The sequence below is a fragment of the Coenobita brevimanus genome, chromosome 24 (assembly GCF_032717465.1).
Source record: "Coenobita brevimanus isolate Jiangsu-jjx chromosome 24, ASM3271746v2, whole genome shotgun sequence".
Classification (NCBI taxonomy): Eukaryota; Metazoa; Arthropoda; class Malacostraca; order Decapoda; family Coenobitidae; genus Coenobita; species Coenobita brevimanus.
Genome location: NC_136977.1, coordinates 6,999,801 through 7,013,860, shown reverse-complemented (window position 1 = coordinate 7,013,860; position 14,060 = coordinate 6,999,801). Strand labels below are relative to the sequence as shown.

General features: G+C 41.9%; 1 protein-coding gene across 4 annotated transcripts in view; it reads right to left on the bottom strand.

The window, feature by feature from the left end:
- The window catches only part of LOC145393482 (exonuclease V-like), a 53,494-nt gene that overhangs the window by 15,933 nt on the left and 23,501 nt on the right, over nt 1-14,060 (bottom strand). For 3 of the 4 annotated variants that reach the window (XM_080267595.1, XM_080267594.1, XM_080267597.1), the window contains exons 4-5: nt 12,947-13,011; nt 10,924-11,145 (exon numbers count right to left, since the gene is read on the bottom strand). In XM_080267595.1, coding sequence (XP_080123721.1) covers nt 10,924-11,145; nt 12,947-13,011 — 287 coding nt within the window. The remainder of the gene's footprint in view (nt 1-10,923; nt 11,146-12,946; nt 13,012-14,060) is intronic. The other variant, XM_080267596.1, reaches the window with a different exon arrangement.

Genomic DNA, 14,060 nt, shown 5'->3' with positions numbered 1-14,060 from the left:
AGTCTGGACCCTAAGATATTCACTGAGTACTTAGCAATACCTTATGATTTTTTTTTTTTTCATCATGAAATAATTGTGTGTCACAAAAAACAGAGAGTACTGCAGTATCTTTTGCAGTGAGTGTAGATGAAACAATCCCTTATCTGTGTACCTCAAAGCCTGGAATATGTTGTAAGTGAGTAAATCATCATCATCCTAACCTTTACTACAACCAAAAATTTTGGAATGAGGTAGAATCCAGAAACAAAGAAAAAGTATACAAGTATAAGCACTATCAACAGCATAACCTGTGAAAGAGGCAACACAATCATTTGCAAATTACTCAAGCCTTCAGAACTGTGGCTTTATCTTCTGCACACAATATAAAACCATCTGCAAATTTTCTGAAAATGTGCTTCACATGCACCTACAGAATAGTCTTATTTTGACTACCAAGTTAACAACAGAATGGCAAAATTCGCATGAGTTTCTTTGCACTTACATCCATCCATCCATCCATCATCCAATCCTATGCCATCCCATGAGAAGCGTAGGAGCCCAGGATCAGGCAAGTTGGTCCTGACATTTAAGATAAGAGTGACCAGCCCCACTCATCCCTAAGTGGCATTACAGAAGCAATAAACCCCAGCCACCCCTTGGATATAAACCCACACAGGCTCAATCCTATTGGAGCGCCTTAATTACCCACTAACCACCAGGTGTCATAATTTGGTTATATGGTTACCACACAGGGTAGTAAATGGCTTCCTGATGTACAGGAAACCATTTGGCTTGTCACCCAGTGTAGAGTCACCCATAGGCAGAAGGAAGAGGAAGGAGTGATGGAAAGACAAAAGAGGGTATGTAAAGTCACCTGTAGGCAGAATGAAGAGGAAAGAATGAAGGAAAGAAAGACAGAAAAGGAAGGAAGGACGAGAGAAACGGGCAGACACTCAAAGAAGACTACATCAAGAAAGTGGATGGTGAGCACCTCCACCTACCACAAATGTTTTTATTTACTATAACCATTTATCTTCTTGTTGGCGTATAATGCCTCCTCCCATTTTTACACTCACATATACCCCTTTCACACTTCCTGGCTATGCTCTCAATATGACCTTGACATCCAAGCACACTCTCTCCTAACCTTTTATCAACAGAGTTCCTTACTCTACATCCCTCATGAGTCTCTGTTATATTCCTTAACCTCTAGTCTAAAGACACCTTTCTAATTCTATTCTGGTTAATGACAAATTGTTTTGCTCAGCTTATGCAAATAGTTCCCAGGCTGAGGGGGCTACAAACCGTCTCAGTAATCTCTCACCCAAAGATGTCTTTCTGGCTAACACTAGACAATTTTATTCTGTTTATTGGAATCTGCAGTCTTTTTCCCATTGCTCTCACTCTTCAACTTTCACATTCATACCACACCAAAGTCTCACATAACCTCATGCCCATATATAAATGTTGTTAACGTGGGCACTGATACATTTCCATATCCTATTGCAGTCTACAAAACTCAGTTCTCTGATTCATATCAAGGGCTTCAAAGTATGGCCACCTTCCTTCCTCAGGCCACTCTACTCTCCAGTTCGTTTCATCGTTTCATTTTTAAAGGCTCCAACATGTTTGCATGCGTCGGCCTTGGTCACCTAATGGCAGCTTTCCACGCTGCACGATCCATTGCAGCCTCCCTGTTCAGTCCCTTAACCCTGAAGTCACACTTAATGACCTCGTCCCACGTCTTTCTCGGTCTACCCCTCATAACCCCACCACCAATATTAACACTTCTCACCTTCCTCACCCAATTATCATCCCCCATCCTCTCCACATGTCCAAACCATCTCAATCTACCTTTTTTCATCACAACACCAATACACTCCAGTCCCATCCTACCTCTCAACTCTTCCATTGTAAACCCAGCCTCCCCGGACCTTGCACGCAGGGACGCACTACACATCCACCTAATCATTGTCATTTCTGTACGTCTGAGCTGGCGAATACCGGTATCCTCCTCCTTTACTGCCCAGGTCTCACTACCATACAGCATTACACTCCTAACACATGCTGCATACAAAGACCCCTTAGCACGTAGGGAGAGCCCTCTCAATGTCAGAAGAGGTAAGAGCTCCCTGAACTTCTTCCAACCACTTCTCACCCTAGCCACAGAGCTAGCTCCAGCCCCACCTCCAGCACACAACATGTCTCCCAAATAACAAAACTCTTTCACACACTCAAGAGATTCACCAGCAAGTTCAATCCTTTCACGCCTGACAATCTCCACTTCCTTTGAACATTTGCTTCTCTTTTTATTACTGCTACAAGGTACTTCAGCATCCATCAATTTGTCTTTCCTACTATCCATGTACTACCACATGAAACCGAGAATCACCTTCTCTCGCAAAAAACATCACTTCTCGTGAATCTAAATTTACAGCACTTTCAAATAAGCCACCCACATTACTCTGACCTAGTCTAAGCCAATGACCAATTTGAAAACAGGACAGGAGTGTGGACAAATCTATCCTACACATTTAAAAAGTAATCAACAAGTAAAATATCTATCTACCTATTGCCAGATGCCTTAATCCCATAAGGGGTGGCCACAAACAAATTACCTCCATGTCACTCCGTCCCCTGCCATTTAGCTGCCCCCCTCCCCCCGAACTCACACCTCCCTCTTTCATATATCTCTTCACTCCATCCCTCCATCTCATCTTTGGTCTCCCCCTCCCTCTCCCCCCTCCACCTCATTCACATAAACCTTTCCTCATTAATCTCTCACTCCCCATCCTCTCCACATGACCAAGCCACCTCAACGTATTTCTCCTAACACTTTCTGTCACATCCACATCCACACCTCAATGCTCCTTCACTTCCTCATTCATTAATCTCTCTCTGCATGTAACTCCACATGCTTCACTCAAATGACTCATTTCCATTGCCCTTATTCTTGACTTATGTCCTTCCAGCAAGGTCCAAACTACGCTTCCATACATACGAGTGAGTATCACAATACTATCATGCTGTGACTTTTTTACTTTCATGCTCACTTCCTTCCCTATTTCTTATCATTGCTTTCAATGAACCAGCAACCTCTCTTCCCTGTTGTACCCTTTCAACCACTTCATCCCCTAAACTTCCCTCCTTATGTATCACACTACCCAAATACAGTACTTGAATGCACCCACATTTTCCACTTCCTCACTATCCAGCCTCACTGTGCATTCAGCAAGTAAATTTCTCTTGAAGACCACGATTTTACTCTTTCCTACATTCACCTTTAGATTCCATGTCTTACATACTCTCCCAAACTCATTCACCGTCCCTTGCAGTTCCCTTTCGTCTTTGCTTAACAACACAGTATTATCTACAGTCAACAGAACTGGAAGTTTCCAAATGCTGCCCTCTCTCATTAGGACCACTTCAACATCCACTGCCCTGCCTTGTATCTCATTTATAACTCCATCCACATACAAATTGATCAACTTTGGTGACATGACACAGCCCGGTTTCAATCCAACATTCAAATAGAAAAATTCACTCAGTTCACCATTCACAAGCACTGCAGCTTTACCCTCATATTTACTCTTCATGGCATTCAACAGCTTCCCAATTCTATCTATCTATCTATTGCCAGATGCCTCAACGCCGTTCGGGATGGCCACAAACAAATCGCCTCCACGTCGCCCTGTCCCCCGCCATTTCACTGCTCTGCTCCCAACTCACCTTCCTCTCTCATATACCTCTCCACCCCATCCTTCCATCTCATCCTCTGCCTCCCCCTCCCTTTCCCCCCCTCCACCTCACTCACATACACTCTCTTCGTCAGTCTTTCACCCTCCATTCTCTCCACATGGCCAAACCACCTCAGCGTATTCATCCTAATGCTTCCTATCACATCCACATCCACACCACAACGCTCCTTTATATCCTCATTTGTCAGCCTATCTCTCCATGTGACTCCACAGGCTCCTCTTAAATAACTCATTTCCACTGCTCTCACTCTTGATTTGTGTCCTTCCAACAACGTCCAAGCTTCACCTCCATATGTTAGAGTTGGAATCACAATACTGTCATGTAGTAACTTTTTCACTTCCAGCTCTCACTCTTGACTTGTGTCCTTCCAACAACGTCCAAGCTTCACCTCCATACATTAGAGTTGGTATCACAATACTGTCATGTAGTAACTTTTTCACTTCCATGCTCACTTCCCTGTTGCTTATCACTGCTCTCAAGGAACAAGCAACCTTTCTTCCCTGCTTCACCCTTTCAAGTACTTCACCCTACAAACCTCCATCCTTACTCATCACACTACCCAAGTACTTAAACGTACTCACATTTTCCAATTCCTCACCATCCAACCTCGCTGTACATTCACTGACTTCACCTCTCTCAAAGACCATCACTTTACTCTTCCCTACATTCACCTTCAAATTCCGTTTCTTACACGCTCTCCCAAACTCATCACCAAGCCTTGCAGTTCCCCTTCGTCTTCACTCAACAACACAGTATCATCTGCAAACAACAGTACAGGGAGTCTCCAAACACTACTCTCTCTCACCAGGGCCACTCCAACATCCACTGCCCTACCTTGTACCTCTTTTATTACCCCATCCATGTACAGATTGAACAACCATGGAGACATGACACATCCCTGTTTCACCCCAATCTTCAAAGAGAAAAATTCACTCAGTTCACCATCCACACACACTGCAGCCTTAGCACCATCATACACACTCATCACAGCATTCAACAACTTCCCATCTACTCTTAATACTTTCCACAATCCTTGTCTATCCACCCTGTCATATGCTTTCTCCAAATCCATGAAAGCCACATACAACTTCTTTCCCTTCTGTAGAAACTTTTCCACTAAAGATCTAAGAATGAATATCTGATCTACACAACTTCTTCCCTTCCTAAAGCCTTCCTGTTCTTCTCCAACTAATTCCTCTGTTCTTTCTCTAACTCTGTCAATAAGTATCCTACCATACACTTTTCTTATTATACTAAGAAGACAAATGCCCCTATGATTACCACACACTTCTTTTTCCTTTGTACATGGGAATAATTATATGTGACTTCCAATCCTCCGGGACTCTACCTTCCTCCCAGGCTAATCTGCACATCTTCCACATCCATTCTACTACTATCTCTCCCCCATGCTTCAACATTTCACCACACACTCCATCAATTCCTGGGGCTTTCCCCAATTTAACTTTCTTCATTGCTGCCACAACTTCTATCCTACTGATTTCTTCCTGTCTTCTCACCTCCCTTCCTCTCCCAGCCATTCCCCAGCCACTTATACTCGCATTACTTCCATCCTCTATGTTCCACAATTCCTTAAAGTGTTCTCTCCATCTGCTCACTTTTTCTCCCTTCTCCACTAGTAATCTACCATTTTTATCTTTCACTCCCCTGCTAATTCACTTCCACCCTGTCTTACTCTCTTCACCTCTTTCCAGAACATTTTCTAACAGTCCCTCCACTTTACACTGAAATTCCTTCCAAATTCCTCATCCACTCTCTTCTTACTCTCTCTTACTAATCTTTTCACCTCTTTCTTTCTACATATAACTCTCTCTTCTGCCTCTCAACTTCTTCCACGCCCCTATTTCTCATCCACTCATTGTATGCTTTCTTCTTTGTGCCACAGCCTGTCTCACCTCTTCATTCCACCACACTGTTCCTTGCACCCCCCTCTGTCTTCTCTTCATCCCACACACCACATCACATGCTGCCCATATTTCATCTGTGAATATCCTGTACACACTTTCCACGTCCCCCATCTGCTCCAATTCATATTTGCCCAATTGTTCCTCCACTTCTCTCTTATATTCTGCCTTTTTCTCATCCTCTTGTAACCTTTCCACTCTCCTTACAACTAATCCTTCCTCCAGTCCTTCCCTTCTTCTATTTCTCCATCTTACAGTATTTGGATCTTTATTCTGGCCACCACCAAGTAGTGGTCAGAAAGTCCACTCCCCCAACCTCTATAAGCTCTTGCATTCATTACACATCTTTGCATCCTTTCATCCACACACACATAATCAATCACTGCCTTCCTTTCATTCAGTTCACCACCCACCCTTCTCATCACTCACCATGTATACCTGTGGATCATTTTGTGCCTTAAGAGGGTATTGGCTATCACCAACCCTCTCCCAGCACAAATGTCCACTAACGCACTGCCATTCTCATCTATCTCAGCAGGCACACCCCACTCACCAACTATCCCATCCACCTTCACATTCCCTACTTTACCATTCATATCACTGATCAAAAACACTCTCTCATTCCTTCCAAACTTTTCCATGCACACTTCCACATTTATCCAGAACTCTTCTCTCACTCTCCCTGCACGATCTTGCGTTGGCGCATAGACGCACACAATCGCCCACATTTGTATTCCAACTTTCAATCTTACCCACACAATCCTTGAGCCAACTGATCCATACTCTCTTATGTTCTTCTTCCATCTTTTACTCACAATTACCCAATTACTCAATGTATTTTAAATATTTTCCACATTCATTTTTTTATCAGCTGGCATGTGTTTTCTCCAAGTCCACTTTCCTTCTCCAGAACTTTTCCACTAAACATCTAAGGATGAATATCTGATCTACAAAACCTCTTTCCTTCCTAAACCCCCCCCCCCTGTTCTTCTCCAACTAATTCCTCTGTTATTTCCCTAACTCTGTCAATAAGTATCCTACCATATACTTTTCCTATTATACTAAAACAAATGCCCCCATGATTACTGCACACTTCTTTTTCCCTTTTTCCTTTGTGCAGGGGAATAATTATACCCGACTTCCAATCCTCTGGGACTCAGGCCAATCTGCACATCCATATCTACTTTGCTACTATCTCTCCCCTGTGCTTCAGTATTTCACCACACCACCAATTCCTGGGGCTTTCCCCATTTTAACTTTCTTCATTGCTTTCACTACTTTCGTCCTACTGATTTCTTCCTCCCTTCCTATCTCCCTCCTCCCAGCCATTCCCCAGCCACTCATACTCATGTAATTTTAAATCTCTATGTTTAACAGTTCCTTAAGGTGTTCTCTCCATTTGCTCAATTTTTTCTCTTCTTCACCACCAATCTGCCATTTTTATCTCTCACTCCTCTACTAGCTTCTTTATCACCCCATCTTACTCTCTTAACCTACTTGTGGAACATTTGCTTATATTCCTTCCATTTTACACTCAAATTCCTTCCAAACTCCTCATCCACTCTCTTCTTATTTTCTCTCACTAATCTTTTCATTTCATTCTTCTACATATAACTCTCTATCCTGTCCCTCAAATTCCTCCATGGCTATGTTCTCCATCCACTCAGTACATGCTTTCTTCCCTTGCACCACAGCTTGTCTCACCTCTTCATTCCACCATGCTGCTCCTTACACCCACTTTTGTCATCTCTTCACCCCACATACCACCTCCCACCTCACATGCTGGACTGATTTCTTCAGTGAATATCTTGAATGCACCTTCCACCTCCATCTGCCCCAGATCATATCTATCCAGTCGCTCCTTTACTTCTCTCTTATATTCTGCTTTTTTTTTTCATCCTCCTGCAGCCTTTCTACCCTCTCCGTATGGACTGCTTCCTCCAGCCCTTCTCTCTAGCACATTTGTACCTTGATTCTCTCTAGCTCATTTGTACCTTGATTCTCACCACCACCAAGTGGTGGTTCGAGAGTCCACCTCCCCAACCTCTGTATGCTCTTGCTACAAATAATTCTGCATACTATACATGCTATACTGCAATGAAGTGTTGAAGTTCTTACAGTATGGTGGCAGTGTTATTACAGAGATCCCTTGTTTGACATGGTTAATGTGTGGGTTAGGACCTTGTGTAAATGAATTTCAAGTAAACCATTCCATACATAAATTATATTATATGGCTAATGTGGGAGAAGACCTCCAAAATTTTTAAAGAAGTCCGTAATATGGCCCTACAGAAAGTTGTACTGCCATCAAACAATACAAAAACACAAACTGATTATCATTAAATATGTTAAATACAGTTAATCATCAAGTAACGCAGACAACAGGGACAAGGGCCATGCTATTTGAACCCGTGTCACTCAAACAATATGTTTACTTGTAGTCATTACTCGTTTTATGATGATTCAGTTTATGATAATTCGCTACAACGATAATAGAAAAGTCCCACCCCGAAATTCAATTTACAATAAATTTCCCGCTTTAACAATTTTGCCACTGGAAAGCGCCAGGCACACACAAGGTGACCGTCGCTTGTCTCAGGCAAGATGGTGGCCCCGGTGTGCAGGCATTGTTATGGTTCAGGTCCTGCCACCCCTTCAAAGCCCTGTCTTTTCAACTTGTTCATGTGTCCCCCCGTTATCATCACCTCTCACCAAACATCGTACTACAGTACTGTGAATTTGTGTGCCCAGTGGTAAGGTCAGTGCCAGTGTAGGCTCCAGTGCTATGGCTGGTGCTGGTATGGCTCCTAGTGCTAAGGTTGGTGCAGGTATGGGCCGGATTCCCCTCCCCCTAACCTGTTCCTGTCTGACTCAGAGGCTGACAACTAGTGACTGTAAGCACAGGCTATCCCCCAGCCTCGGGGTGGATGACTTGGAGACAACTTGGACCAACACAGGAAGGAATGAAGGTGGGTTGTCATTTTGGTTCAGCCTAGGTTAGGTGACTTTGGGAAGTTGAGTTGATGTAAACCCCCTTTTATAATGGGTTTCAATCTCCCATCCATCCATCCATCATCCAATCCTAAATTGCCCCATGAGGAGCGCAGGAGCCCGGGGCCAGGCAGTTGGTCCCGACATTTAAGATGAGAGTGAAATGATTTACAATAAAATCAGTATACAATAAAGTACGACCTGACGTAACCCCATCGTAAAACGAGTAATGACTGTATAACAGTCCAATGTGCTCCAGTGACTTTCCAAAACTCTCACTCTTACTCCTTCTTACTCCATTACCCCAGATAAATTACCCCCTACTTATACCCACTCACAGGTAAAACAATGAAAGCGATATAACTGTTGTAATTAAGAACATGAATGGTATTAAAATAGCATTAACAAAAACAATACATTAGACTGGGTACCCGAGTATTACTGATGCAAACCTCCATGGCACTCTCCCTTTGCCCCCAATCCCCAATGTTATTGTTGTCATTGTTGAGATACTGCTGCTCCTGCACTTCCTTCTTCGACATATTAGTCGAATCCTTCGACGGTGCTTTCATTCACACTTTGTTTTTTCGCCATTTATACCTGCCTCATCCCCTGTTCTAACTCCTTTCACCATCTCATACTTCTGGGCATACGTGATGTTGTGTTGCTTTCTGGGTGGCTGGGGCTGATCATGCAGCATGACTAACAGTCAATGTCCTCACTTGACACTCAAACACCAAAAAATCTTGCTGCACAGTACGGGTAGAACTCAGTGAGACGTGAGAAAGGAATGAGTGTGCCCAGGACAGGTACCAAGACATAAGCTGGCCAATCATGGCGAGTCTGGCGGGTACCGTCACCTTGCATGACTTTCAAACTGAGTCACCAGGCCTGCTGACTTCCTGTGTAAGCTTGAGTTTTTCCCTGTGTTGATTATGACCTGTCACATTATGCTGACCATGCTAGAACAAAAATGGTTTACTCAACTGTGCATTAAAAGGATTGACTGTACTGGCTGTACATGAATAATGATACTGAACTAGCGGTGGAATTTAAACTCATCTTGAAACAGCAGTGGGGATGACTGATGCTGCATTTTTGCTAAACTTGAAGCTTAAGCTGTGCTTTACTCATTGGCTTAAGGCTCAGTGACCCCACAAAAACACTTTCTAACCTCTGATCTGCTGATTACTGTACACACTCTGGTCAGCCGATACTATTTACATACAGTACAATGTTCATTTATAAAATGCATTCACGGTAACTTTCAGCATGTATGTAGATCATCATCAATCATTGCAAGTCACATATTCATAATGTAATTTTAAAGAAATTTGAAAATGGAACTTCCAACAAAAGAGAGGAGAGAGAGAATGCCGGCTGGTCAGTCATAGGGTGTGGGTATGGGTGTGTGTGCTAGCTCCGTGCCCACACACAGCCACCACCATAATGCTATGCATTTTACAACAATAAACATTTCAATCAATCAATCAATAAGCTTGCCTAGCTTGATGGCCTCCTCCATCGTAACTTAATATAAGCACACAGACCTTACAGTTGATTCATTAATCTTGAAAAACTTTGCAATATGCACCACTGACACTCCAAGGTCTAAGCACTTGACAATGTCCTGATTTTCTTACAGTAAAAAGTGACACCTGTCTGCCTCTGCTACCATACTGTGGGCTTTTCTGCTGCTTGGGGGCATTGTGGTTCAAGTAATACACAGTAAGATTACACAAGATTCTGATGGGCTCATGGGTCAAGGTTGAGACGATATGTGGCCAGCATGGGTGAAAGGAGTGAGGGAAGGATGCCCAGTGTTGTGTGCATGCATCTAGACCATGATGTCAGCATCCCATGACCACCCCATCAGCACATGGGTATTTTGAAAGTTGAAGGTAGTGATCCGTGGTTTGTAGCCACAATTTTCCTGCATAAACCATGGAATGGCCAGCACAATGGGCAGAAGGGTAAGAGATTAGAGATCCCATGTGAAGGGTGATTAGCATAAACCATACCTGTGTAAAGCAAGGGCCCACTAAATTAGTATCAAAAGTCTGCCAACACTTCCCTGTCAGCTATGGCAATGGAAGAAGTTGCATGAAATACTTTAAAGTAAAAGCAAAACAAAGCACATTATAAAGAGTATGAAAAGGGAAGATTTTTCCTGACATAGGAGACAAAATGAAGTAGCCTACTGTATAAGGAAGGCAAGACTCTATGCTGGCAAGGGACTGTTGGCAAACTGTTGCTCAAAATACTACAGTACCTGCAGATTATGTGTGGCCTTCTGAGAACCACTAGGGGGCCGCTTGTTTTTTCTGGTCTTGAGGTCTACAATGTCAATGTTAAATGTTTCTTTATCTACTCGAATTTCATCTATTTTTCCAATAATAAACACTCCGTTAATAACTCCAAAAATGGGCACCTCCCTATGAATGAATGCTGACTGTGTTAAGATGCTCTTCATTACGACCAACATATTCATGATCTGTAAATATAAAAGTCAAATGTCAACTACACTGAACAAATAAATTACAAAATGCTGCCTATACAGAATGAGCAAGAAGTTCAGTAATAATGCACTTAGCAAACTATCACATACTGTACTCTGTCCACTTTGACATGGTCTGTAATTGCCATCTGTCCATCTAGAATGCTGAACTGTAACAAGAGATCAGCATTAGAAATATGGTGCTAGTCACAACAAAGTACTATGGAAAGTATGTAAAGGCATACAACAGACCCTTGCTCTGGCGAACCTCGACAGACCAAATATCAGATTTAACGGACACTACAAAGGCCACTGAATTTCCGTCAGCTATAGGGAACAATGTCCATTAAATGGGGCACAATGGGTCACAATACATGTGCTTCCTACCCTTTTGACTCTAACCTGGCCTGAAATTGCCCTCTTTCCATTGTGACTGCAGAGTTGTAATAACAGACCATAGTAATGATGTACTACTGGTAGTCATGAAGAGATGCTGAGAAGGATGTGAAATAAACTGCAAAAGGACTAAATTATGGGTCAGGTTAGTGTAAAATTGATACAGTTTTCATTTTTAGTACTAAAATATGCTAGTGTACTCATTTATTTTCAAACATATGCTTGAAATCCCACCTCAGGGGGATGACCATAGGATATAGGCTAAGCGACTCAGCTTTATCGGATCAAGCTTCCTCCCAGTTTGTCTGTTACAGAGAGGGTCTACTGTATCACTGTTTCATTAATCCACTGAGCTACATGATGTATGCTGAGTATCTGCCAAGTTAAGGTGGAATGAATGAACTAAAAAAAATCTTTTCTGCTTAATTCTCTAATGTGAGTTACATGGTATGGTATTCTGAACTTTTCACATAGCTACAAAGCAGATAATTTCTAAAATGAACTTGTTTAGAATATCTTGCCCCCTGCTTCTTAAAAACAGTGCTTCTACATCTCATAATCAATGTATCTTGATATGGGATTACTTTTTCCAACTCTAATTTCTTCTTGCATTAAAAAAGAAAAAAAAAAAAAATCCTCACCTCATTGCCTTGAATGTATTTATACACTATACAGTAGAGCTGCCTGTCAGTATTATGTGGGCCTAAGAAAGCAATTATAATTCGGATATTTCCTCCTATCCACTTGTTCAGTCTGAGTACAGTACATCATAATCATTTATTTACTTATTTATTTGCAATCTTCTGATCGTTTAATCCAGTTCAGAACAGACTTTCTAAATCATGAATGATTAGGTATAGCCTTTCATTAACCCCTTCACCATCAGAGAGCTCTCCTAAGCTGAATAAAACAATCTGGCAGCTGCAAGAGTAAACTACAAAAAGACAATGCTGTAGTGAAAACGATGGTTTAACATCTTCACCTATAACTTCATACAGTACTGTACCACCATCTTTATCCATACCCACTCACTTCTAACCTTCTATCACATAACACTACTGTAGCCATTATATGTTATCAAACTCTAAATACTGTACTGCAATATGCACTATGAGTAAAATGTTGAAAAAGACACTTGACACCAGAGCTTTCTACTGTACCCATGAACACTAGCATTATTCCACTGATAATGTTTATCAAGAATTCTATAAATCCAATAAAAATCAAACACATTATACATTATACTGTACCGTATAAAATAAAGGCGATGAAACTTCATGGCCTCAACTCAGCGGTGAGTGATAAAAGAAACAAATATATAATACTGTAATGAACAGAAAAAGACAGCACTAATATGCACAGTACATATATGTTTAAGACTGAAACAGTACAGTGGTCTGACCTTCACTGCAAAGATGTCTTCATCTGAAGTCACTTTTATATTCACATAATCATGAACTTGCAATTCTGTAAGGAGACAGTAAATATTTGAGTCAGATATTACTGTAGTGTTGATTGTTCAACATAAAGTAGTGCACTGTACTTTCTTTAACAACAATGCAGGGATCCTAAAAATAAACAGGAGGGAAGGAGGAGATAAATGTACTTGAATAACAATACCAGACTACTGTTTTAAACTATGGAAAAACCACAAACCAACAGGGATAAAAATCAAACCATTGAGTCACAAAAAAAAAAAAACACATCAAAAACCAATTTCATCATTTTAACTTTTTTTTTGCATTAATAAGTGGGGAGTGGGGTCATACATCCATTTAAGCCTCTGAAATTCTCATCTCCACTCCAAATGCACAAGCCTAAAGAACTACAGTAGACCTTCATTATATAAGGAACCAGTAAGCAATGAATTGCTGATATGATGACAAATAATTTATATTCTTTTTTTCGATATGTGACAGAATTTTTGCTTATATGATGAATATGATCCTGTATTGATGCTTCACTGGCTGATATATAAGCACTATTTTCACTTCTATGATTGCCCTCACTCAAGTCTACAGTCATTTGTCTGCTGCAAGATGGCCTTTAAATTCATCACTACTGGGTATGTAGCATCAGTGATGGCACATGGTATGGTGTCACAGTTCAAGCAGCAAGTGAAGTGCGGTGAGGTGAGATAACTACTGCTTCAAGTAATCTGTAAACTTGTTTTTAGATATTTTTTATGGTGTGCAGCAAGTGAAGTATTATGGAGTCTATCTATCTATTGCTAGACGCCTCAATCCCGTTCGGGGTGGCCACAGACAAATCGCCTCCACGTCGCTCTGTCCCCCGCCATTTCACTGCCCTGCTCCCAACTCACACCCTCCTCTCTCATATACCTCTCCACCCCATCCTTCCATCTCATTCTCGGCCTCCCCCTCCCTCTTCCCCCCTCCACCTCACTCACATACACTCTCTTCGTCAGTCTTTCACCCTCCATCCTCTCCACATGGTCAAACCACCTTAGTGTATTCCTCCTAATGCTTCCTATCACATCCACATCCACACCACAA